The sequence below is a fragment of the Podarcis gaigeae genome, assembly GCF_964106915.1.
Source record: "Podarcis gaigeae genome assembly, chromosome: 14".
Classification (NCBI taxonomy): Eukaryota; Metazoa; Chordata; class Lepidosauria; order Squamata; family Lacertidae; genus Podarcis; species Podarcis gaigeae.
Window position 1 is genome coordinate 19,513,912 of NC_139690.1, and position 26,742 is coordinate 19,540,653.

The window sequence follows — 26,742 nt, forward strand, 5'->3', positions numbered from 1 at the left end:
TTACTCTATTTTATGAGTTGCAGTTTCTATCCTTGCTGCCTTAGAAAGCTCACCCTTGAGGAATGAGAGAGGGCTTGATTTCAAAACAGCAAAAGGTTGGGATTTAACAAGAGCTGATGGCTGAGTCAAAGGCTTTTTATTTTTGTCAATGAACTATTTGCCTTTTAACCAATGGATAGGTTACTTAGTTGACAGCATGGAAATAATTTTGGACATTTGTGGAAATGCCATATGTATTATTTGTAGATGATGAGCTAAGCATTGCCATTTGATAAATGGAATTTGCCACTCATTCTCTGAAGGCAAAGCCTTCTGTATCATTTAATTTCCCAGTCTCTATTAGACAAACAGGTTCGGTCCCAGCGCCTGCCAACCTAGCAGTTCGAAAGCACCCTCGGGTGCAAGTAGATAAATAGGGACCGCTTACCAGCGGGAAGGTAAACGGCATTCCGTGTGCTGCGCTGGCTCGCCAGATGCAGCTTGTCACGCTGGCCATGTGACCCGGAAGTGTCTGCGGACAGCGCTGGCTCCCGGCCTATAGAGTGAGATGAGCGCACAACCCTAGAGTCTGGCAAGACTGGCCCGTACGGGCAGGGGTACTTTTACCTTTACCTTTTATTAGACAAACACACTGGAACTAAAGAAGCCTCCAAAAGATGGAGAAATGTGCCCTTAACTCAGAAAACTCCCTGTTAAAATTTGACCTTCTGGAGCAAAGAGACATATAAGAGCCAGGGAAGGCTGGTGGTTAGGAAACAGGCTTGGGGCAAATTATGAAGTGCTAGGAGAAATGGTAGAAATGTTGTATACTGATTTGCGGGAAATATTGTATATGAATTTGCTCCCATTTTGAAGAAAAGCAGCACATACAATTTGGAACATAGCTACAGATATGCACTCACATTCATAGAAAGAAGGGAAGCTGCCTTATACTGAGTCAGATCATTGGCTGATCACTGCAGCATTGCCTACACTGACTGGCAGAAGCTCTCCAGGTTTCAAACAGGGGTCTCTCCCCAGATATTGTCAGGCTCAGGGAATCAGATCCCTCCCACAGTGGCAGCCCAGAATCAGAGAAATGATAAAAGTTCTTACCAAGCAATTTATTCAATAATTCACAGAGAACGACGAAGAAATGCAGCCTTCATAATACAGTGGTACCTTGGGTTGCAAATGCTTCGGGTTACAAACACTTCAGGTTACAGACTCTGCCAATCCAGAAGTAGTACCTCAGGTTAAGAACTTAATCTCAGGATGAGAACAGAAATCAGCGCTGGTGGCGTGGCGGCAGCGGGAGGCACCATTACCTAAAGTGGTACCTCAGGTTAAGAACAGTTTCAGGTTAAGAACGGACCTCCAGAACAAATTAAGTTCTTAATCAGAGGTACCACTGTAATGGTGTTGCTCCAAGTAAAGTCCCACCCCCCTACGTCTCCCCTATTCAACATCACTCCTGCATTGGTTAATCTGAGCTTTCTGTCTCTGAGTTCTCTGTTCTACTATCCTCAATGCACGCCGGGTCATAGGAGTGGGTGGTCAGGAATGCTTTCCAAGGACACTGAGTCTGTCAGCTGTCTCTCCCCTGGTGCTTCTCCTCCTTCCTGCTGTTCCCCTCCCAGTTTCTCCACTCTGCAGCCTCTGAACTATGCCCTTCTGCAAACCACTGTTCTAAATCTATACAGTCCTCCTGTTCTTAGGAGGGGGAGGGCGGCCCCTAACATTCCTCTTCAGTCCAGTCCCTGTCAGATGTTTATTTTGGCAATTTATATACCACTGGATTTATAGTCATCTGTACAGGTGTATAGAAATCTCAAGACAAAAGAGCTTAAAAGAGTTAAAACTGTATTTCTATGGAGGTGCCAGGGATTGAACCTGGGAACTTCTGCATGCAATGCAGTTGTCCTACCACTGAGCTTTGGCTCCCCCCCCCAAAAAAAAATGCTTACAATTGCACTATACTGTAAGTAGGGTTGCTTTAGGATGAGTACAATCATACCACCTTGATGTTTAAGGCTGAAGTGTTAGGTTGGCACATAGGTGGCACAACACTCTCATTTGTTTTTGCCACAAGAGGCAAAAACAAATTCAGTTTCCATTTAAAGGTGAATCCACCTAATTTCCAAAACAATCTGCAAACCAAAACCCAACCATCCTTTGAAATTCACACTTTGCCAAACTTTGCAAATAAGGTCTCCTGCCAGGTGATTTGTAAAAAAAAAAAATCAAATCCATATGCTACAGTAAAATGTGCATATAAATGTATATATTTGTGGCGGGGGGAGCGAAACAAAATGCATGGTAGCAGGGGGAAATTGTGCAACAAAAATGTGTATATTAGGCAAAACTGCTTAGGAAAATGTGCATAGTAGGAGAAATGCTGATGAATTTTCATGAGATTTTTTTAAATAACAAACTGATGTGGAAATATGGGGAACTGAACTTATGATGGTGGGGGGGGATGAGAGAAATCAAAACTGACCTATTCCCCCATCCCTCCAAGAGGCTAACACAGCTGTTCCTCTGGAAGGCTGTTCTTTCTGCTGCTAAGTTTTTGGTGTGTGTTGGATCTATATGTTTTTATTGACTTAATCTTGCTGTTTTGAAATGCAAGTTAGACAGGAGAAGGGTGGGGGGAGCCATAGCTTAAATAAATACATAAATAACCTATAGTTCTACCCTGTGGAATGCAGAGGGAGGGAGAGAGTAAGGCATACAAATTCAGCCAGTGAATTAGAATCTCTGCTTGGCTTTCATTGATCCATGGCATTGATGCAGACACCCAGATCTGCCCCTGGCTGGATGAATGATGCTAAAAATCAGCCAGTGTGATGGAATGGTAAGCAGGGTTACAGAGCACCAGTAGGAGCTCCTTAGAGATGCGTTAGCTAGGGGAGAGGGAAGCGGGTTGTAGGATTGCATGAGGGCAGCTGATGCTAAAGGAGAGAGTCGGGGAGATTGTCAGAGCACTTGAGGAGTGCGGTGGCGGAGGGGGCTGCTGGAGGGAAGCTTTCAGAAACATCTGCTCCCAAGAGGATTCCAACCCTGTGGATCACCTGGATTTGCAGGAGATAGGTGTCAAAAACTGAGACAGAGATTGACACTTCCTGTCAGGGCGCTTGTCAGCTCAGCTGAGTGCAAACTCTCTGGCAATGAGAAGTAGTCCAGCTTAAGCTGTTTCTGAGTCTTTCATTGTGCTTCTTTGTCAGGTTTGTGTGTGTGTGTGTATGTGTGTGTGTGTTATCTCAGGGATGTGGAACCACAGGCCTGTGAACCAAATGTGGTCTTCCAGCACCCTTTAAATGGCTTCCAGGACTCTGGTTCTGCTCTTTACCTTCCTTCGGTGTTTTCTTTGCCCACAGCTAGAATGTGTCTCTGAACTGAGTCACACATTGGGCAAAAGATTCCTGCATTTCAAGGAGTTGGACTAGATGACCCTTGTTTCCCCTTCCAACACTACAATTCTATACTCTTTGTGAGAATATAAGAGACAAGGCTACCCACTTTTGACCCAGTCCCATTGACCACTAGATGTGTCACCCTCCCATCCTCGGACACTGTCTATAAAAGAATGTGGGCCTTGGTATACTAAAGATTGTCTACCCTAGAGTTATCTAGTTCAGTTGTGGGGAACCTTTGGCTCTCCAGATGTTGCTGAATTACAACTTCTATCACCCCTGAGTTGCAACTCCCTTCAGCCACAGTCAATCAGTCATTGGTTAGGGATGATTGAAGTGGCTGTCCAGCAACATCTGTTGTTGTGGATCCCTCCCATGGACTGGGTTATTCCATTGGGAATGCCGGTTTGGAACATACAGACTCCATATGTCCCAGCTTTTGAGTGTCCTTATCTGCTGGACTATGGCTGTGATCAGGCCTGGTATGGGTTATCCTCTGGTGCCACAGGACTCGTAGATAGGGGTGGCCTCTCTGAGTTGGAATTGGGGTTCAGACTGCTACTTGTGGTGTGGACCCTGACAAGTGCCTCCAGCACCACTAAACTAATACATCTGGTCATCACCTCCATGTCCAAATCAGAGCCCAGGCTGTTGCTCTGGGCACAAGTCCTAACATCCAGTACTCAACTATATATCTGTCATCTATCTATATCTAACATCTATCTATCTATCCATCTATCATCTATCTATCTATCTATCTATCTATCTATCTATCTATCTATCTATCTATCTATCATCTATCTATCATCTATCATCTATCTATCTATCATCTATCTAATCTATCTATCTATCTATCTATCTATCTATCTATCTATCTATCTATCATCTATCATCTATCTATCTATCATCTATCTATCTATCTATCTATCTATCTATCTATCTATCTATCATCTATCTATCTATCATCTATCTATCATCTATCATCTATCATCTATCTATCTATAAAACAAAACCTCCCACCCATCCATCCATGAGTCTTGCTTCACGTTTATCCGTCTATGAACCTTTACCCACCCGCCTGATTACCTTGCAACTACAGTGGCAGAAGGAAGGGGAGTCTCTCTCTAAGTCCTCTAATTCCTGGCACCACTAAGGCAAGCACTACTGATAGTGGAATGGGGTCTGTGTGACAGGTCACCAGCCTTGACTTTTGGATCAGCAGGAGCAAACAAGGTACATTGGGAGGAGTGGGTTGGAGATTTGCAGGTCAGGAGATTGGAGGCGAACATGTCAGTCGTGTCGGTGTAAAGGAAGAATTGAGTTCTTCTCTGGCTCAGATTGAAATTTGGGGCATAGAAGTACTCAAGGAGAAGATAATGTACTCCTTGTCTTGGAGGCCGCCTTTAAGAGTCCCATGAAAATGTCAATACAGACTCCCCCTTCATCACAACTCATTGCCTGCTGGCGTGATCGGCATTTTGCAAGTCTATAATGAAAGCTTGCTTAGTTTGGAAACAGCTTGTTTCCTCCTTACTTGTGGAGAAAACAGGAGCATCATAAGGATTATCAGTGCAATCTTGCGGCAGGGATCAGTTTCCTCGGCATGCCGTCTGCCATTAACATCTTTGGTGCTGACTGCAACTTAGGCCAAGAAGCAGTGACAGAACAAAACAACACAAACCTGTCAAACTGAGTTTACAATGTGTGTGTGTGTGTGTGTGTGTGTGTGTGTGTGTGTGGAGTAAAGACTTCTTCCTAGCAAGTAAAACACCTGTCAGGGCTGCCAGGAGTCCTGCTAATTACACAGCAACTTTATTATGTCCCACTTGGAAGAACAAACAATACTTGAAGTCTTGAAAAATGAACAGGCTTCCCCCCTCCTTTTTTTTAATAAATAAAAAAAACAGATTAATGCATTCAGAGCGTGCATTCTCTGGATGCTCTCTGAAGCACCAAGAGACTCGAATGACTTGAAGAATCTCCTCTTTGTTACTCGTGTTCCATAATAAAGTAATTGTGCAATTAGAAATAGATTAGCGACAGGAGAGAGATCTCCCCCCGCCTTCGCTGGCTCAGGTAAAAGACAGGCCTTTTGAATGCATTTGAAGTGTGCTTGCAGCAGCTTTTCCTCATCTTGCATTGACCTTCTGTTAGCCCCTGGCAGCTTCAACAAAACAGAAGAGAAACTTCTCCAGGCGCAGATTTTTCTTCCCTCTGTTGTATGAATAAATTTGCTGCTCTTTGATTAGGACGCTGAGCAGTGTGTCGATTTTTCTTCTACTACTTCTGAGCTCAGTGATAGATTCCTGTGTTTTCCCCTTACACCATTGGTTACCAGTGTGGCACCCACATGCGCCAGTGTTCCTTCCTACATCCATGAAAGCTCTCAGCAATTTTTTTAAAATTGCATTTCGTATCCCACCTTTTTATCCAAGCAACTCAAAGTGTCATACATAGTCCCCCCCCACACACCTTCTCACTGAATACCATAACAATCCTGTGAGGTAGGCTAGGCTTAGAGGCAGTGACTGCTCCAAACCACATGTCTTGGGATGCAAACATTTGACACCCACTCATGTTGGAGAGGTACAAAGAGCTTCTCTTTGTGAGAAGGTGTGGTGATGGTGGCTGATGTAGATGCCTTTCCCCCCATTGATGGCATAGTGGATGCTAGGGGAAGAGCATGCCTGCTCCACTTTTAAGAAACTTATATAATCTCTTAAAGGCATTGAGAAACTGAACCAAATCCATTAGGTCATGGGTTGATAATGCAAGCAAACAGATAGTTCTGAGGCATGCAGAAAACTCATAAAACAGGATGCCGTCCCTTGTAATGACTGGCTCCAAAATGAACCACCCTGAAAGGATATCAGAGAAATGGGGGACATCCTCTTCTGTTTTCTTCATGGCTTACTGTGTTTGTTTCTAGGTCCTGTGGCTGTGATCAGCGGGGAAGAAGATTCTGCCAGCCCCCTTCATCACATCAATCATGGCATCACCACACCTTCATCGTTGGACGCTGGCCCGGACACAGTGGTGATTGGCATGACCCGTATCCCTGTCATTGAGAACCCACAATACTTCCGTCAAGGTCACAATTGCCACAAGCCAGACACATGTAAGTGTGCTTTCATTGTTTGCCTATGTATGATGAGGTGAAGACAGGGTGAGCAAGCCAGGGGGAAGTGAATTGAGAAGTATGAAATGAAGATGCATCAGGGGCAGAGAGGGTGGAGAGCGGGTCTTGTATGGTCCAGAAACCAGAAGTGAATCTTGTGCCCCCAAAATCACAACATACACCATCCAGTAATCACTTCCTCTAGACATGACACCAAATTTTGAGAATCTCATCTTCCTTTGAGCATTATTAAGAAGACTTCCATGAAAAGAGGAAGGTAAATAAAGGATATGGTGCAATGAGAAGCTTCCACCTTTCACTTTCTATAGGCTTCTCCATGATTGTGGCACCAGGACTGTCCTATTAAACAGCAGACACCGCCTAGAGAGGGGGAAGAGACCATTAGTCAATACATTTCCTGTGCTATGATTGTGCATAGAGATACAAAGGCAAGAAGTGAACCACTGGCGATAGCAAAATCGGTAATGAACGCTTATATACCTGGACAGAGGATGAGGCTTCATATTGTGCTGACGGTGCAGAGAGTCCAAAATAGCTTGAAAGAACTAGTTTCTGAAACACTGTTCACAGTTGGCACAGACTCTAATCTTAAAGACTGCTGAAACAAAGAATTGGAGCAGAGTGCCTGTGATCTGCAAGTATTTGAGCAACTTGCAGGTTTCCAGTAGGACGATGCCCATGTTTCACCATTCTGCCTAACACAGAGCTTTTTGAAAGATTGCTCCAGATGTGGCTGAACTACAACTCCTATCATCACTGATCATTGACTGTGCTGCATAACAGAACAGGAGTCCCCCACCACTTGTAGGGCCAAACGTGATCTACAGCAACCTATTTTATGTTCGCATTTCTGTTTTCCCTAAATGGGGCTAACTAACATTATCCAGTTTGCAAAGCCCTTTTGTTATTAAACCAGCTGACATGTTCATAGGGACATTACCGAAACATTCTTTGCCAGTGGTTTGCTTCTTGCCCCGTGACTCTTGTGGGATAGCTCCTTTTTAAAATCCCAGTGAACATCAAATTCCTTCCGTTAAAATCAAGAGCATCACTGGGAAGTAACTCATCCTTTCCAGTTTGTTGGGGGCCCTTGTAAGAGCATCTAAGGTTGGTTGAGACATCTCCTCAGCTCTGTAGATTTTCCAGAATGGCTCCAAACCAAACCATATGAAAGGTCCCACCACTTCTTCCCCACCCGTCTCATACGCTTCCCATCCATGCGCTTTGGCATCGTCTATGTTTCCTGCATCTAGTCAGGACTGTGGAAGAAAATGAATCTCACCCTGTTCATGGAGGTGGGGAGTCTCAGAGGTTCAGTGGGAAAGCTCCTTGCCAATGGCTTTTCAGCTGCGCCTTCGCTGTTCTATTAGCTTCAAAGAGTGTGGCTCGGAAAATGCATGCTTAGGATTCTACTAGGATGGAAGATTTAAAATTTATTAATAGACTATGCAGCACAACTCTGTACATGTCTGCTCAGAAGCACGACCAGTTGAATTTAATGGGATTTACTCCCAGGTAAGTTTTTATAGGATTGCAACCTTAGTTGGTTTAACCAGCAGATCTAATTATAATTAGGACTGTTCCAAATATTTATCATATTAGGTGCTTAAAGGTAAAAAATAGTAATTGCATAATGGGAACACACACACACACACACACACACACACACACAAAGACCTTAGTTTCATCTTTGTGTAATCCTCGTTCATGCTATTGTTACCCCCTCAGTGCAACTGCATTAGTATCATCTCGACGCCACCACTGACACACGCCCTTCACCCTTCTTCCTCTTTCTGAACTAATGGCATGGGTTATTCCTGCCAATTAGAGATCCTGTTGTGAATGGCAGAAAACTTCACTTTGCTATGATCAGTCAGATCCGGCTGCATGACGACATCACTGATGGCAAGTGAGGGCAATTTAAACAGAAAAGCCAATGCTTTCGCAGAGAGTGTCAGAAAATCACTAATAGGCAGAAACATGCTTCAGTGCTGCTTAAAATGTTGCGGGGGGGGGGGGAGTGGGGTGCAGTTTCAGTTTTGCCCTGATTATAATTGGGGGATCAATTTTCATCAGAGGGGCTGGAAGTTAAGGCCTGAGGCTATTCTGGTTTAGGTTTGCTTCTGTAATAAGGAATGAAAAAGAAAGTCTGAATGACAGCCTTTCCTTCTAAAACAACATGTGGTAACTTTTGTGTAAATTCTGTCACCCTTCAGCATCTCAGAAAGGCACATGAATTGAGATTTTTTTTGTAATAATCAACTAAAAATGCTTTAATCAGCTTGACAGCCCTACCTTTGAGATTCCATGTATTACTAGGCAATGTTGATGCCTTACTCTACAAACATGTGTGTGTCCATCAGCCAGCCCAGAATAGTTTATTGTCTCCTTTTGTAACTAAGGACGAGTTTGCACATTCAACAAAATCAAATGTTAAAGCCATCCCTGGATTTCAGACTACAGGCTTGGGTTTATGTATTCAGATGCCTTTACTGGCCTTAGCTTGAGTAACACCAAAGACAATGAAGAGGAGAATTTGAAGGCATTTACATTCTAGGTACCAGGGAGTGTGAACTACATATATATGCCTCCCACCTGCATTGTTATAGTTGGCAGCACTGCCAGGGCAAGCCAGAATGGGAAGGAGCAAGGATGGGGCAGGTCATTCTTCTTCATTTTGGATTATGGTCCGAGTTGGAGAAGAAGTTTGTGGTGGCTCAGGAGATTGGTTCAGCATCTGACCATGAATTCTGAGAAAAGCAAATTAATATCTCAAACCATCGCCACCACCAGTTCAAATCTGAGTGGCATCATTACACATCACAACTATTTACATGCAAATGTGCCAGAGTATGACCCTTTCCATCCTTTCCCAAGGTGCTCCTGTTAAGTTTACCAAAGAGCTCCTTTCTAGAGAGCATCATTACAGTTTCACTGAGCATGTTCCTCCTTCTGGGAGGGAAAACAATGCAAGTACATATAGCTGGGTGTGTGAACATATTTGAAACATGGCATTTCCCATTCCCCACCCCAAACAACGCACATTAGTTGGACCCAACAATATTTGCCTTGGAGGTTTCTATCCTAAGTACGCAGGTGGGGGGGGGAGTCTCTGGAACATGCATTCTATCATCCTTCTCAGGCCCAATTTATACTCTACTTTGATGTAAATAGGCAGGGAATTCCAAAGTACAGGTGCTGCCACACTAAAAGATCTATTTCTTACAAATGCAGAACAGGTGTTTTGTGGAACCTGTAACCATGCCAGTTCCAAAGTACGGGTGGAACCAGGGACTTTCTGTGTTCAAAGCAGATCTTCTACTGCTGAGCTATGTTTACTGGTCCTGATCTGAAATCAAGCCCTAGGGTTAGAAGTCTCCCAATATTGGAAATATGAACCACTTTTCAGGATGAGTCTTGTCCTTGTTGCAGATTTCCCCCTCCGCCCTAAGTGTGAATCAAACAGCAACACCAGCATGAATTAAGCTCTGGTTTAATTAACTAACAGCTATTGTGAGCATCATTCGTTAAGCCCATGATGGAATTTCCCCCTTGGGGTGGTCCTGTGCTTAATAGGCACTATAGCTGGAAGGAAGAGTCAAGGCCCGTAATCTGGAGCGAGTGCATCAAACGGTGGCAAGACATCACTCACCAGAGCAATGGGCTGTGTCCTCTTAATTCCACTTGGCTTTGACTTTGATTGTAATGTATTTGTTTGGGGTATGTTTCTACCAAGAAAGGGGGATGGTTCACACCAGGAAATGGAGGAGACGGTAACTCAAGCAGCTTCCCCCCTTTTCTAGGTCAAAATCTTTCTCGCTCCCTTTTGCATTCCTAGAATGCACTTTAAAGAGTGCTTTCTGAACCGCAATGAGTTGGTATTTTCTTTTGCTGTCATCGGTGGCATTTATAAAACATGCCAGCTGCCTTGCTTATGTGAATGACATTGGTTGGCTCAGTGGATTATTGTTTGCCGTGAATTGGAAAGGTCCCTTTAGGCCAGTCTGAGGTTTCTCAGTTGCCGGGAATCCTACAAAGAGCCAGGTGCATTGAACTGGAATAAGGCTAAGACGGTGGTGGAAGTAAACAAGCAAGCAGAGAGCTGCAGAATACAAAGTTGGAGCTACAGTCTTGAAGGCATATGATACAGTAGAAGCTAAGCCAATCTGGGTCTGGTCAGGACCTCCTGGGGAAACCTGTGTGTGTGTCAGGGACCGTGCTGAGGAGGGCTGCACTGAGGAGGAATGGTGGGAGACCCCCCTCCCCCTGAATCTTCCCAGGAGCTGGAAGACAGTATAGATTTAGAACAGTGGTTTGCAGAGGGGCATAGTTCAGAAGGCAGTAGCTGGGAAATACTGAATGGGGAACAACTAGCAGAAGAAACACTGGAAGAGAGAATGTTAACCGATTCACAGTCTCTGAACAGCATCCCCACCCACCCACCCATCCCCAAGGGCACGGAGAGCTCAGAGAGTGTTAGAACAGAAAGCGCAGAGGGTACAAACTCAGATTACAAGATGGAGGAGTGATGTAGATTAATAGGGACAGAGGAGGAGTGAACCTTAATTGGGAGCACCACCATTCTAGGGAGACGCTTTCTTTTCTCTCTTGCTGTGTTTATTAAAGAAACTAACTGGTAAGACTTCCCTTTCATTTAATCTGCTTATTTACTGCCATGGGTGAGGAAGCCAATTCCCTGAAGCCTGACAGTTTGCCAACTTGAGGTCCATGATGTAACATAGATGTAATAAAGCAAATAATCCGGGCAAGGCTATGTAAGTTTAGGAATCTTATCATAAGAACTAGTAACTTGAGATCTGTTTATGAAAAAGCTAAGTTACTCAGGAAAGTGACTCCTGTGGCTCAGTTCCAAATTGCACCCCCCCAATGCATTGATAAACCAGTGTGACAGCTGATTGCTTCTTCAAATGGTTTGACATTCACAACCTAAGATTTATGCCAGAGAGATATCTCTAACAATAAGTGGTGTGGTAATGGTTTATCCCTCCTTTAGATTTTATCTTCTTCTCTATCCCACCGTAATTGTGATCTGGCATGTTCATAATGGGGTGTATCATATCATACCATAAACCTTCATTTGATGCCAGAAATGCTTTGTCAGTACTGTCAGCACCATGAATACGATTTCTCCACCCATTTTCCAAAGACATCCTCCTGTATCCACAACACCCTACCTGGAAAAAGAGAGTGGGTGAGTCTGAGATCTGCAGCAAAATTCTAATAATGCTTGTTTGGAAATAATTCCCATGCATATCAGTGGAACTTGGTACCAACTAATATCCTTAGAAATGCTGCCAAAGGACTGATCAATGAAAGCTGTTAAAAGAAGTATTTTGGGTGACATAATTTTGTGCATGCAGACCAGAGAGCAAATCAACAGCCTTCTGTACATGTTGGTATTGGGTGGATCTGTCTATTTCTGGTCAGTTTCAGTTTCACATGGGTTCATCCATAAGCTTATCCTATCCCTTTTTATTCTTATTTTTTTGAGCTGAGAACTGTTATCACAAAATCCATAGACATGTAAAAGGAACGTAAGACAAACTCGACTGAGTCAGACTAAAGGCACCCCTTTCTCACAATGGCCAACCAATTGTCTGTGGGAAGCCCATAAGCTGGCTTTATGCAAATATATGTAGGTTTAATCAATTAGTTGATTAATTGGCTAAGATTTCTGCAATTGGGTGACAGTCCCTATCACAATACTGAAAATAACAAATGGTAGAAAAGGACAGAGTTTGCTTTTTGTTCAAGTCCATGGAAGCTAAGACAAGTCAGCCTTCAGAGCTGTCTGCCAGATGGTTTGGACTAGGCATAGGCAAACTCGGCCCTCCAGATATTTCAGGACTACAATTCCCATCATCTCTGACCACTGGTCCTGTTAGCTAGGAATGATGGGAGTTGTAGTACCAAAACATCTGGAGGGCCGAGTTTGCCTATGCCTGACTTGGACTGTAATTCCAAACAGCACGGCCATACCAGCAGGGGCTGATGGGAGTTATAGTCCAAAACAACTGGAAGGCATTGGGTGGGTGAAATTGGAACAAAGTACAGGGGAGCCCATTGTTTTCAGAGCTTTCTTCTCCTTTTCCACCTCCTTCCCTTGGCACTGCAGTCTGGCTAGTCTACACAGCCAGTCCTTCTCTGATGAAGTCCATGCCGACACAGGTTACTGATCTGAAATGGTGGGGCGGGGAGAGAGAACTGTATATGCTTAATGCACTATTAATAGTACATTGGCATGATATAGATTTCTGTCACTTTCTATACTAATAGACATTGCTTATCACTTTGCAGGGAAAGGGGAGGGGGAAATGACGGGTGTTTATTCTAAGCTACTTGGTTCGGTCTAATAGAATGGCTGATGAAATGCAGAAAATCATAGTATCATCAAATCAGCTTCCTCCTACCTCTGATGCTGGGATGCCTTGTTAGGTGCTACAAGACCTGGCTGTTATTTCTTGTTAATGAAAAAAAGGCAAATAGTGTTTTAGGACATCTGCAATGTGCCTTTGTCCTGTGGCTTGGTGATCCAGTTCTGAACTTTTTGCCAAAGACTGAAACTCATTACTGCACTAGGATCCTGTGAAGGGGGTTGGGTGGGGGTTGATAGCGCATGCCCACTCAGAAAGGATCCAAACTGGGTTATAATAACTAAGTGGAGTTTCCAGGAGTTACAATCTGAAAAACCCAAGGAACTCCTGACTTTTCTTTTCTTTTTTTTAAAGAATATTTATTAAAGTTTTCAATAGTAATGCAATAAAAATCAAAAAGAAAAAAGAAAAAATAACAAAAATTCAAAAATAAAAATAATTAAAAACACATAAAGTTTCCATTTCTTATTTTTCATTAACTTATTTCCCAGACCTCCTCGTACCTCCCTTTTTTGTATTCCAATTCAAATTGTTAGTTCAGCAAATCCTTATCAATAAATTTTAACCTATTTCTAACCCCCTCCCCCCCATATTCTCTCAAAGCATTACAGCTGGAAACCACTTAATTTCTGTCCGACATCATTCTAACATTCATTAATTTTGCAATATTTCTGTAAATAATCTTTGAATTTCTTCCAATCGTCTTCCGCCGACTCTTTTCCCTGGTCTCGGATTCTGCCAGTCATTTCTGCCAATTGGAACTCCTGACTTTTCAGTGGGCTACTGGAGAGCAATTCATGAGACTTTTTATTGCATGACTGTTGAACAACTTATATCGGGGATGGCAGCTTATGTCAAACTATATCATCACCATCGTTTGAGCTATTTATATATTGCTTAATCATCATAATTTCTAAGTGGGGTACATCTTTTATTTTATTGTTTAATCATACAGTGGCTAAAATCAATTAAAATTGATCATAAACGCTGAGAACTTCCTCAAAATGCATGCTGGAATATAAAAGTATTTGCCAAGCCCCTGAGCTGAACTTCAACAGGGAGTGAGCCTGCCTAATCTCAGCTGGGAGGCCATTCCATAGAATTTGGCTCAGGCTAAAGGGGACCACTAACAGAAGACTACCCCTCAGATCAGGCAGGGATATAAGGAATCAGGCAACCCTTAAGATATCCTGGACCCAAGTTATTAAGGACCTTGCAAGTTAGTACAAGAACTTTTAACCTGGCCAAGTAGCATATGGGCAGCCAAGTGTAAGCTTTTAAGCACCAGTGTTATGTGCCAGCTATAAGTACCAAGAAACTGACTGTGCAGAATCTTTTATGCAATCTCCTAGGAACACAGGGAGCTGGTGTATAGCAAGCCAGACCTTTCATCCATCTAGCTTAGTATTATCTACACTAACCAACAGCAGCTCTCCACTGTTTCAGCTGGGAGGTTTGGTCATTGAGCCGTGGCCCCCTGGCATGTGAAGTGTATGCTCTACCATGCAGGCATGGTCCTGCTATTGTGTTAATTCCACTACCCTTCTTCAAAGGGAACTCAGGGCAGCACATCTCCTTCCCTCTTATGTTGCAACCTCTCATAACTACCTGTGAGGTAGGTTAGGTTGAGAGATGGTTTCTGACCTTTGGCTCTTCAGTGACCTTCATAACTTAGAGGTGATTTGAGTTGAACCCAGGTCTTTCTTATTCTAGTCCTAACCACTAGGCGACGTTGCCACACCTGCAGGAGCATACTCCTCAAGCCTTCTGCATCCCATCTGTCCCAGCCAGCTTGGCCAGTGGTCATAAACAATGAGTGCTGAAGTCCAAAACACTGGGATTGACACCTGGTTGGGGGAAACTAATCTGAATATTCATGCCTCTTCTCCATCTTAAGAGCCATATCTGAATTTCCTTATTTTCTTTAGTGATCCTTCTTAAGATTATGCAAGGAGACTCAGAAAAAGAAGAAAATGAGTAAGGAGGAAAAAGAAGCCACTCATTTTCTAGACAAGGTGATTAGCAAGTTCACTAGCGCTCCACTAAAGCACTATTTAGGGGAACTCAAGTCTTTGCTTAAGATTGTAAGAGACTCCTGTTCTCTTACAATCAGTTTATAGGTAATTGAAAAGTCCCCCCTCCTCTTTTCAATGATGTGATGTTGTCTGATTATAGTAGAAACACCTGGCAAGCTTGCTGTTTTATTAATCCCATATGGCAAAACATGCATGGAATTCTGAGGTTTAGAGAGCTTTGCAAAGAAAATATTGTTTGTTACAGGCATTTTCATTTATTCATGGCACGTGAGGTTGGATGCCATCCTGTTCTGGGCAAGTGGCAAGCTCCATTGCAGACAAGAGGGTAGGGTGCACCACCCACCTCACATGCCATGACTGATTTTTTTTTGGGGGGGGAGGGGAATCCTACAAATACTCTGTTAGGGATGTACATCTGCAACAAGATTCAACTTGCAATAGAGTACATTAGAGAAGCAGTCCGATCTGTTTCAGAGTCACCATGTCTTTCCAACTTGACTTGTTATTTGGGAATGAATTAGATCTTTTTAAAAAAAAAGGAAAAAGGAAAAGAAGAGCTCAGTTTTCTCCCATTCACTATAATGGAGGAATATAAAAATAGCTAAAACTTGCTTTACCTTTTCACAGAAGCTGATGAAATTTGCAGGCATAGCAACCTCTCCAGTGTGGGTTAAGCCTGCCAAACTGTATAGGCAGATACAGCCAAGGATTTTCACGCAGGGTGCCTTGATATTTTGTTTTTGCTTTTTTTAAAAAAAAAACAACAACTCCAAAAAGTCTGTAACTTTTTCATTTCCTGCCAGAATTCAGTACACTTTTCAGGCACAGTAATCCCTCATGAGAGAATGAAGCCTGCCAATTTTCAGAACAATGGCTGCAGTATTTCTTCTGCAAGGGCAGACTTTATTGTTTTGGGGTGAGTACAACAGGAATCAGGGTGGGGGCAGAGGGGGGCATTGGGATGGAAAAATGAGCACTGCATAGTATAGAAAATACTATGGGAAATACTAGAATGGGAAAATGTTAGTCCCAGCAAATACCGTTATCCGAAGGGCCAGTTGTGGTGGGGATGACCTTCTGAGCAACAAACATCCTATGGATTTTGAAAGAGGTGGCCTCTTTGCTCTGGGAAAGAAAGCTCTCTCCATTGACCTGCATATAGGAAGGCATAGATCCACATGAAAAACAAAGATTTTATCCTCAGTCTAAATCCCCAAGATTGAAGAATTCACTGTTATTCTTGATTCATTCATGCCCGAAATACCAGAAGCTAAAACTTGTCCTCTCTTTGCTCCTAGACTTGACCAACAAAATGAAAGACGTCACTTCACTTTCTGCCCTATTGAGATCTGGGCATTTCCCAAGTCAGCTTGGTTGTTGTTGTTGTTTTGGGGGAAGGGTGGTTGCAATTTTTTGGGGCACCTGAGGCTTCATAGCAACTCAAAAGTTAGGGAGTCCCTAAATAGACCTGAATGCAACACCACTCTCTTTGCTTATGTTGCCCAGCAACTGGTTTTCAGAGGTAACCTGCCTCTGACAGTGGAGAGAGAACACAGTCATCATGGCAGCCTTATCCGCCATGAGAGTTTATCGTTCAGAATCTGCCACTGCATCCCTAGGGAAGCAGTGGGTCATGGACTCTTATTACAAGTGCTGGTGGCCCACTGTACATGCCTTGAGGCCAGGTCTTTCGTGGCGACATCTTCCACTTCAGCAAGAGAGCCAGGCTCTCCACGTGGGCGTAGCAGACGTCCTTCCAACAAGCATTTTAACGACCTCATTTATTACATACTGCCCTGGCATAATTGCATATTGCAAGTTAGTAATTACACATATTCACACTAATCGAGTAATTAAATATAATTATATAAGAACTGTAAATACATGGCAATCCACACACACACACTTTCCGGGGAGGAAACCCTTCTGCATAATATAGGATTTTATTTCATATAGATAAATTGATAGTTTATCCACATGGTATGTCAACTTTCTGTTCAAATACTGGCTGGATTGGAATGCAGGGATATTAGGAAGCTGCTGTATACTGAGTCAGACCATTTGTCTATCTATTTCAATTTTGTCTACTCTGACTGGCAGAAGCTCTTCAGGTTTTCAGATAGGGTTGTCTCCCAGACCTGCCAGAAAATGCAAGGTATTGAAACTAGGATGTTCTGCATGCATAGCAAATGCTCTACCACTGAGCTTGTCATTGAGAGGGTTTTGCCCAAGTGCTGAGGTCCAAAGAAATATAAGTGTCTTGGACATGAAGCAGGCAGGTAGCCTGTAGGCTGAGGTTAGGCAGACTGAAGACCAGCAGTTTGGAGGCACAGAAGACAGACTAGGCTGCCTCCTTGTCAGACCTTCAGGAAGCTTGCAGGCAGACCATAATAGGGGTCTGATTCTGGGGCATAAGCAGGCTGAGGTCCAGAGTCATATGACATTGCTAAGGAGAGCCTGTTAGGGTCAAGTTTCAGATCAGGCAAAGAAAGAACCAAGGAATGGAGCCAGGAGATGTGGCAGACAAATTCTGGATCAGCAGGACTAGACAAGAAGGAAATCTTATTTTTCAACATAATGCTCAGGGCCACAATTATGTAAACCTAGCCATGCCTCCTCAGCTTATCTGCTGCAGCTGAATTGATGGACCTTGTAAGGGTGGCATTGCAGCTTGGGGTGGATCAGGTGATTAAGTCCTTCAGCTTGCAAGCTGCGTTCGTGGTTCATGGAGTAAGGTGCCTGACTCCTGTTGCCTGGATTCATAATTTGAGTCACCTGATGCCTCACACTCCTTCAGCAACAGGTCATCCTAAGTGAAGGAAGGCAACTCATGGCAGAGTTTTCAAGACAGTGGCATCAGATTGGTTTCACATGAAGTCACCTGCTGGAAAGATTTTAGACTGTGGTATTGATGCACTGTCAGTAAATGCCTGTAATTCATTCCTCTAGCAAGCAGCTCCAATGACATAGAAAACCAGTGGTTCATCATACTTGGCATCCCAATGGCATATGACACTTATTTTGGAGGTATTGCATGGGGTTCAGGGCTGTTGCTAACTCCTAGTCTCTAGCTGCATTGGTGTGATGACCCTAGTTGGGATATCTGATTCCAGATTTCTTCCTATGTTCATTAAAAAAATAAATCATCATACACAAGATATAAACCCAAACAAAAATGATGAGCAAAATACTACAAAAAAACCAGAAATGTCATAGCAGGGCACATATCCATTCTCTTTATTTGTCAACAAAATTGGAAGATATGGACATATTAATGTTTATAAGAGCAGTTGTCTCATCATATTTCCCCTATTGGTAGCACTGAAGAGACTTGCAGGTTAGTTGTATTGGTATAAATGATCAACTTGATCATACAATATAAAAATGTTATGGATTTTCGAAGCCTCTGGAAAGCTACATATTGGTGTGTGTGTGTGAGAGAGAGAGAGAGAGAGAGAGAGAAAGAGAGAGAGAGAGACCACAGATATATTTGCAGGCTTTGCAAAGCTTCCCTAGTTGCTGCTAACATCCATATAACCAATTCTTTAGTATTCATGTATGATCACCTAATGTACTTAGAAGTCTCTCTTCTGATGTGCCAGGTGTACTACAGTACCTGTCTGCCAACACACAGGTGTGTTACTTACTGCCTACAGCCAGGAGGTTGGGATCTGAGGTTCTGCCTCGTTGGCTCCTGTTTCCCTTTCACAAGTATTCATTGCAAGTGTTTATATCAACAATACAGATCAAAGGAAGCTAAGTGTAGCTCGCAAATGACTAAAGCTGACAGCACAGTGGTGCCTGTTGATGTTGCAGCAGGGATCAACCACACTCCTGGGTGCGGAGAGCCCATTTCCATTAGAAAACAAACCACTCAATTAGTTGAAACTCCCTGATGAGGAAGCTGGCATTCATCTGTTAAGCGAAGAAATAATGTTAATTGGAGCACTGGGTGCTGATGAGCTTGCCTTCTCTGCTAGAGTCTGCTCCCAGTGGCTAGTTCAGAGTTTCCCAAACTTGGGTTTCCAGCTGTTTTTGGACTACAGTTCCCATAATCCCTGACCACTGGTCCTGCTAGCTAGGGATGATGGGAGTTGTAGTCCAAAAACAGCTGGAGACCCAAGTTTGGGAAACACTGGGCTATTTCAATTGGGGGTTAGAGAGGCAGACTTCAACCCTCACATGCAGACAGACAAATCTGACTCTCCCAATTCTCTGCTTGTTCAGTGAGGCATTGACACCAAGATGTGCTTATCAATCAAGTCTAGTGTCTGCATGGGACACTGTTGGGGCATCTCCTGGGGCTCCAGATCTCTGGCAACAGAATTCACCACTAGCTGCCCTTCAAAACTAATGCTCCAATTGGTGCTTAGAGGTTAGTGGAATACCAGTTGCTGGAAACTGCAGAAGGGGAGAGTGTTCTTGGGCCCAGGTCCTGTTTGTGGCCTTCCCACATGCATATGGTGGACCACTGTGGGAACTGGATGCTGGACTAGAAGGGTCATTGACATGATCCAGCAGGCACTTCTCACATTCTTAGGTTTCCAGTTTAATTTCCAACAATACCCTCACATAGCATCACTCCATCCCCAGACTTGGTGCAAAATTAAAACGGCAGCTGTCTCACAGTGATCACCTGCTGTTGTCACCCAACATCAAGTAAGCCTGCATTGAGTCCAGTGGTCCAGTGACATAGGAGCAGAGACAGCAGAGGGCACTCTGCAGAGTGCCCCTCTAACCCTGGAGCTGTTGCTAGTCAAGAGGAGCATTTGACCTCATCTAAAGACCATTTCCTGATCAGAGAAAGAAAGGTGTGTGTGTGTGTGTGTGTGTATGCACTTTCACAGGCATCTGGTTGACCATTGTGAGAACTGGATCTTGGACTAGATTGGCCACTGACCTGATGCAGCAGACTCTTATTATGTTCTTATAAAATGGAAGGGAGAGCAAAAAGTGGGATAATTAGATCAGACTCCTTGATGTCCTCCTTCAAAAGGTAGGATGGTTATAGGTCTGCCTGAAAATAAGTAGGATGGGATCGCACTCGACACCGAGCACTTAAACTTCATTTTATCAAATCACATTATTGATCCATATAGCTCTGTCCATGCCATGGTGCTACCTAGCAACTAGATGTAGCTCTCCAGGGTTTCAGACAGAGAATTTTCTCGGCCCTATCTAGAGATGCAAGATGTCTACATTTATTTTTTTATCCTTTGCCTGCAAAGGATATTCTCTGCTACTCAGCTATGCCCCTCCCTGGACCTGTGAGTCATGTGTGTGTCCTGCAACAGTAGCCTTTGATCTTTCCAAACCAATGACCCACTGCAACATGAGACCCACTTTTAATTCTCTGTGCCCTTCTCCTCTCTCTCTCAGGGAATATCTGCCTTCTTACTGGGGACCCTTTGGAACTGTAGATCAGTGAGAGGTTAAGGAAGCTTTCTAACAAATAATTTTTAGCCCCTGCATCAAACTACAATTCCCAGGATATGGGGGGGGGGAGAGGAAACAATGACCTTAAATCAGTATGGATCAGTTATAAATCGCTAATGTTGACCTCCTGTCACTGTCTTTCTCTTTCATTTCATTCCATTTATTAGACGTATTAGTCACTTGTCACACGAAGGTCTCCAAGCGACTTACAATAGTAGTAGTAGTAGTAGTAGTAGTTTTCGAACGTTTCGGAAGTTGAATGGTCTTCCGGAATGGATTACGTTCGAAAACTGAGATTCCACTGTACTCTGATCCATTGATTAATAAATAAACCAAAGTAAATGAAACCTCTACCTCCCCTTACTCCAACCAACAATTTTCCCCCTTCAACCTCCCCAATTCTCCCAGAAGTCAGTGGCCAGCATCTCTCCTCTCCCTTCAGAGGGGATGAGTAGCACAGCAAAGCAGAAAGATGGTAACAAACACTTTTACCAGCTTTGCAGTTGACCCGACTCCTGCTGTTCTCCTACTACTGGTGGGGGCGCAGAACGAATGATTGCTTGCCTGGGAATTTATCTTCCCACCTGATGTCAAGGCCAGCTGTTGCAAATCTTTCCCTGCCATTCCCCACCCCCACTTTCCTCTTCAAAGACACTGATGCGACCTTAGGTTAGGTCCCAGCATGCTACCTGAAGACAAGTGTTCTACAACTTATACCAACATCCTTTGTGATGCTCAGGGATTACATGGCGTGGTGCAGTCAGCTGATGCTACTGTCTGGACAGCTGTCTTACATGAGAAGTGTAAGGAGTGGATGGGTCCACTTTGGATGGTAATTGTTTATTTCTTCATTCACGTCAAAATGTGATCAGTCAGCCCTGCTTCAGACCCTTCTGCTCATTGTGCTGAGTGAGACCTGGACTGTTGTCCTAAAGACCAGGCGGCAACAGGTGCTCTAGGGATCCTGAACAGATAAGTTGAGGTGAAAGCATCCTCTCCAGGTAGGGATGGAAGAGGCTGTCTATTTCAATTCTCCACGTTCCTTCAGAAATTTGAATTTTTAAAAAGACCCATGGAAATCCTTCAGTGTTAATTTAATGCAAATTTCTCCTAATACACCCATTCGTATCTCAAGTTTTGACTAACGTACGTGTCTTTGCAAGCAACAGCTCCTAATAACATGCATTTTTCTATGTTAGTTTCATTTTAAAAAATTCATTTGCATGCATATTTTCTCCTAATATATGCATTTTTGTAAATATTGGTTGGTTGGAGAATTGCACCGCAAAATTCAAATAAGTGCAAATTTCAAAGGGTGTCTGGGTATCAGTTCTCATGCTGTTTCAGAAAATGCAGGTTTTACCAATTCAGCTTTAAATGAATGGCATTTCTCCCTCATCCGTATCTGGAGGTAATAAATAAATATTTTTTTAAAAATAATTGTTTTTGTTTCTCTGAGTGTTGTGAATATAGGAAGCTGCTTTACACCAGCTCAGACCATTGGTCCACTTAGCTCACTATTGTCAGTGCTGACTGCCAGGAGTTCTCTAGGGTTGAACCTTGGACCTTCTGCATTCAAAGCACATGTCTCTACCATGGACCTACGGCCCTTTCCTGAACTGTGGGAGCCAAGCATAGGTTTAGCATCTACACAGTCTTCACTAACTGCCTGTGGCTCTTCAGGATTTCAGACAGGAGCCTTTTCCAACTCTTTGTGGAGGTGCTAAGATTGAATACGGGACCTTCTGAATGCTCTACCACTGTGCTACAGTTCTTGATTAGGAACACAGGAAACTGCCATATCCTGAGTCACTGAACCTTGTTAACAATGACTGGCAGCAGATCTCCAGCATTTCAGACTGGAGGCATCCCCAGCTGTACCTGGAGATCGAAAATGATAGGATTGTAGAGTTGCAAGGGACCCCATGGGTCATCTAGACCAACCCCCCTGCAACACAGGAATCTCAACTAGATCATGTATGACAGATGACCATCCAAACTCTGCTTAAACCTGGGTTAAGCAAGTTCTCATCCCCAGATGACTCAATCAAAGGTGACTTTATCAAGATAGGTGTTTCCCTTCCACCCCGGGTCATCCCCTTTCCTTTTCACTTTCATGAGATTGGACTGATCTTTACATACCAGCAAAACAAAGCAATGGAGTGAAAGGTAGACAAGTGTGGAGGTGGAAAGTAGCCGGGTGGGGAAGCTGGGAGCTCAAGACTAATAAAGAAATTACTAGCGTACTACATTATGAATTGGATGAATTTTTAATAGCCGGGAATGTGGTTGATTTATAATGCATCAGTCCTAGCCTCCAGAGCCCATTGCTGCTTAATAAATAAATGACAGGCCCCTTGTATTAAAAGTATCCGTCATCTTACATCACTGCCATGCAATTTATGGTGGAGTATCAAGGGCTGGATGGAGCATCCCTGCAGAGCAGACAAGCACCACCTGAGCAGGGAGAAAAGCGGGAGGAATAGATTTCCCCCACTGGTGTCTGGGCTCCTTATGGCCAGAAGCTGGTGCAATTTGGGCTGGCTGATGCAGGAAATAATGCCTTTCCACTCTTCCCTGTTTGGGCCACTAAATTGTTCTATGATGAATTGTGCTCAGGATGGTATTGGGAAGTTTATACAGTGGTACCTTGGGTTACAGACGCTTCAGGTTACAGACGCTTCAGGTTACAGCCTCTGCTAACCCAGAAATAGTACCTCAGGTTAAGACCTTTGCTTCAGGTTGAGAACAGAAATCGTGCTCCGACGTCACAGCAGCAGCGGGAGGCCCCATTGGCTAAAGCAGTACCTCAGGTTAAGAACACTATTACTTCAAGGGAAGTAATAGTGCCACTGTATTCTGCTCTGGTCAGACCTCACCTGGAGTACTGTGTCCAGTTCTGGGCACCACAGTTCAAAAAGGACACTGACAAACTGGAACGTGTCCAGAGGAGGGCAACCAAAATGGTCAAAGGCCTGGAAACGATGCCTTATGAGGAACGGCTAAGGGAGCTGGGCATGTTTAGCCTGGAGAAGAGGAGCTTAAGGGGTGATATGATAACCATGTTCAAATATATAAAAGGATGTCACATAGAGGAGGGAGAAAGGTTGTTTTCTGCTGCTCCAGAGAAGTGGACACGGAGCAATGGATCTAAACTACAAGAAAGAAGATTCCACCTAAACATTAGGAAGAACTTCCTGACAGTAAGAGCTGTTCGACAGTGGAATTTGCTGCCAAGGAGTGTGGTGGAGTCTCCTTCTTTGGAGGTCTTTAAGCAGAGGCTTGACAACCATATGTCAGGAGTGCTCTGGTGGTGTTTCCTGCTTGGCAGGGGGTTGGACTCGATGGCCCTTGTGGTCTCTTCCAACTCTATGATTCTATAATTCTATGAACAATTTCAGGTTAAGAACGGACCTCCAGAACAAATTAAGTTCTTAACCTGAGGTACCACTGTACATGATTCTGTGTGCAAAAGATTTGGGATACAGATAAGAACATAAGAGGAGGCTCTTGGATCAAGCCAATGGCCCACCTAGTCCAGCATCCTTTGCTCACAGTGGCCAACCAGATGCCCGTGGGAAATTCACAAGCAGGATCTCAGCACAAGAACACTCTTCCTCCTGTGGTTTCTAGCAAGTGATAATGCTGTATTGTGTTTTAATATTTGGTTGGGAGCCACCCAGAGTGGCTAGGGAAATCCAGCCAGATGGGCGGGGAATAATTAATACATTTTATTATTATTATTATTATTATTATTATTATTATTATTATTATTATATAGAAGCATTACTACCTCTGCCCATGGAGGCATGGAGGCAGGGCATAGCCATCAGTAGCCCTATCCTCCATTAATTTGTCTAATACTTGGTTAAAGCCATCCAAGTTTATGGCCATCACTGTCTCCTGTGGGAGAGTTCTATAGTTTAAATATGCACTACTTGACAAAGTACTTTCTACTATTCTGAAACTTCCAATATTCAATTTGTAACGTCCATGAGTTCTAGTGGTACGAGAGGGGGAGAAAACCCTTTTCTCTATCTGTTTTCTCCATATCATGAATGATTTTATAAGCTTCTATAATGTCACCTATTACTTCCCTTTTCTCTAAATTAGAAAGTCCCAGATATTGTTTCATTAACAATTTGATCTGGTCCTGCAGCTTCCTGCTGAAATTCTGTAACTTTTCATGCCACAAATATCCCATAGTATTGTCCCATAGGTTGTCCCTCTTTTGTTGTGCCATAGTATAAAAGTGTCCTTGTAGACAATAATAATGTGGTAACCTTGGGAAAGGGTTGCAGAATGAATAATAAAAAGGAAAGGTATGTGGATGTCCCAGTATAATTCCACCCATAATGCACTATTATTGTATCAATGGCATGTTGCAGAACACGCCAACCAAAAAACACCAGAATCTTGGAGGGGTCTAAGCATCTCAAAACACAGGACCTAGCAAGAAGAACCAGGTGGTGTGTGTGCGTGCATGCATGTGCATTAGTTGTAGCTCAACCAGCCATGCCATAATGTCTGGCCATAATGTCTGTAGGTTCCTATATCAGAGGCAACATGCCTTATCATTCACGATTTCTCTCATGCATGATAGTGGCTTTATGGAGTGAGATGGTGGGATGGAATGCAACAGTGCCCATTGCCCTGCCTTCCTCTGGACTCCTATCACATGGAGACAGCACATAGTAATAATAATAATAACAACAATAATTTATTATTTATACCCTGCCCATCTGGCTGGGCTTCCCCAGCCACCCTGGTTCGTCTTCCAACTAAATATTAAAATACAGTAATCCATCAAACATTAAAAGCTTCCCTAACAGGGCTGCCTTCAGATGTCTTCTAAAAGTCTGGTAGTTGTTGTTCTCTTTGACATCTGATGGGAGGGCATTCCATGGGGCGGGTGCCACTACCGAGAAGGCTCTTCCTGGTTCCCTGTAACTTGGTTTCTCGCAGTGAGGGAACTGCCAGAAGGCCCTTGGCTCTAGACCTCAGTGTCCGGGTAGAACGATGGAGGTGGAGACGCTCCTTCAGCGTACTGGACTGAGGCTGTTTAGGGCTTGAAAGGTCAGCACCAACACTTTGAATTGTGCTCAGAAACGTACTGGGAGCCAATGTAGGTCTTTCGAGACCGGTGTTATGTGGTCTCGACGGCCACTCCCAGTCACCAATCTAGCTGTCACATTCTGGATTAGTTGTAGTTTCCAGGTCACCTTCAAAGGCAGCCCCACATAGAGTTCATTGGCAGTATTCGAAGCGAGAGATAACCAGATAACCACTCTGGCGCATTACCCAGAAAGAAGGAAAAAGCATCACCCAAAAAGAGAAGGGATGCATCACCCAAAAGGAGAATTGCATAACATTTGCACATGCTTATGTATATCTGTAGATGCAGACGTAGAAATAGCCGCTGAAACGGAAATGCAAAACATCTCACTGCACTGAGATGTAGTGACCCGTGATCTTCCTCAATTTGCTGTCCAGGTGGGAATGGCTGACATCCACTTTCAAGGCCCCTGATCTCCCTTCTGATGGTTCTTTATCTGTAAGACAGACAGACTGGAGAGTCCTTCAAGTAGAGGACTGTCTTTTTTAACACAGGCAATATGGCCACCCTAACAGCACATGACGCTATTGACATGCATAATATGCACTCTTTAGTGGGGGAGATAATGTGCAACACATACTGTACCGGGATGTATCCAATGCTAGCCCTACTTGGAGCACACCCCACTGAAGTTAACCTATATGACCAAACAGGGTCCATTAATTTCAACATTTCTACTCTGAGTAGAACTTAGCTGGATACAAGTCAACAGTTAGTTTCCATTCCTCCACCCATCCACCATTGTGAATGGAAGCCTTTCTGAATTGCTCTATGATAGATTGTGCAGAAGAACTATAAAGAAATCTACATTTTTCCTGCTGTCTCCCTTCTTTCTGTTGCTGTTTCCGTGGGTGGGTAAACTGTGGTGACTCCATGGGACTCGCAATTCAGTGGACAGCCAAAATGGATGCTTGGAGGGGAGGGGAGGGCATTGCCTTATTTATTACATCTCTCGGTGGTAGCATAAATAATATGCTTAATAGATATGGGCCTTATGAATAATACAGAAGCCTGTATCTAAGCAATTGCAAAGCTTTTCTTATACATTGGATCTCCAGTGTCAAAGACTATTAATGATCTTCCCTATCTCTTCCTCTGCTGAGGGCAATTACAGAATCCGGGGATGGAAGGACTTGATGCAGTGGGGGATACAGATACATCGTGGGAGCGGGGGCACTAATGTGCCATTCAATCACTGTTTGCTCTGGGAAATTTCAGTGAGGAA

General features: G+C 43.6%; 1 protein-coding gene across 3 annotated transcripts in view; it reads left to right on the forward strand.

The window, feature by feature from the left end:
- Window positions 1-26,742, forward strand: part of NTRK3 (neurotrophic receptor tyrosine kinase 3) — a 414,011-nt gene that overhangs the window by 261,693 nt on the left and 125,576 nt on the right. For all 3 annotated transcript variants that reach the window (XM_083712570.1, XM_083712569.1, XM_083712571.1), the window contains exon 12: window positions 6,325-6,513. In XM_083712570.1, the coding sequence (XP_083568696.1) occupies window positions 6,325-6,513 (189 nt within the window). The remainder of the gene's footprint in view (window positions 1-6,324; window positions 6,514-26,742) is intronic.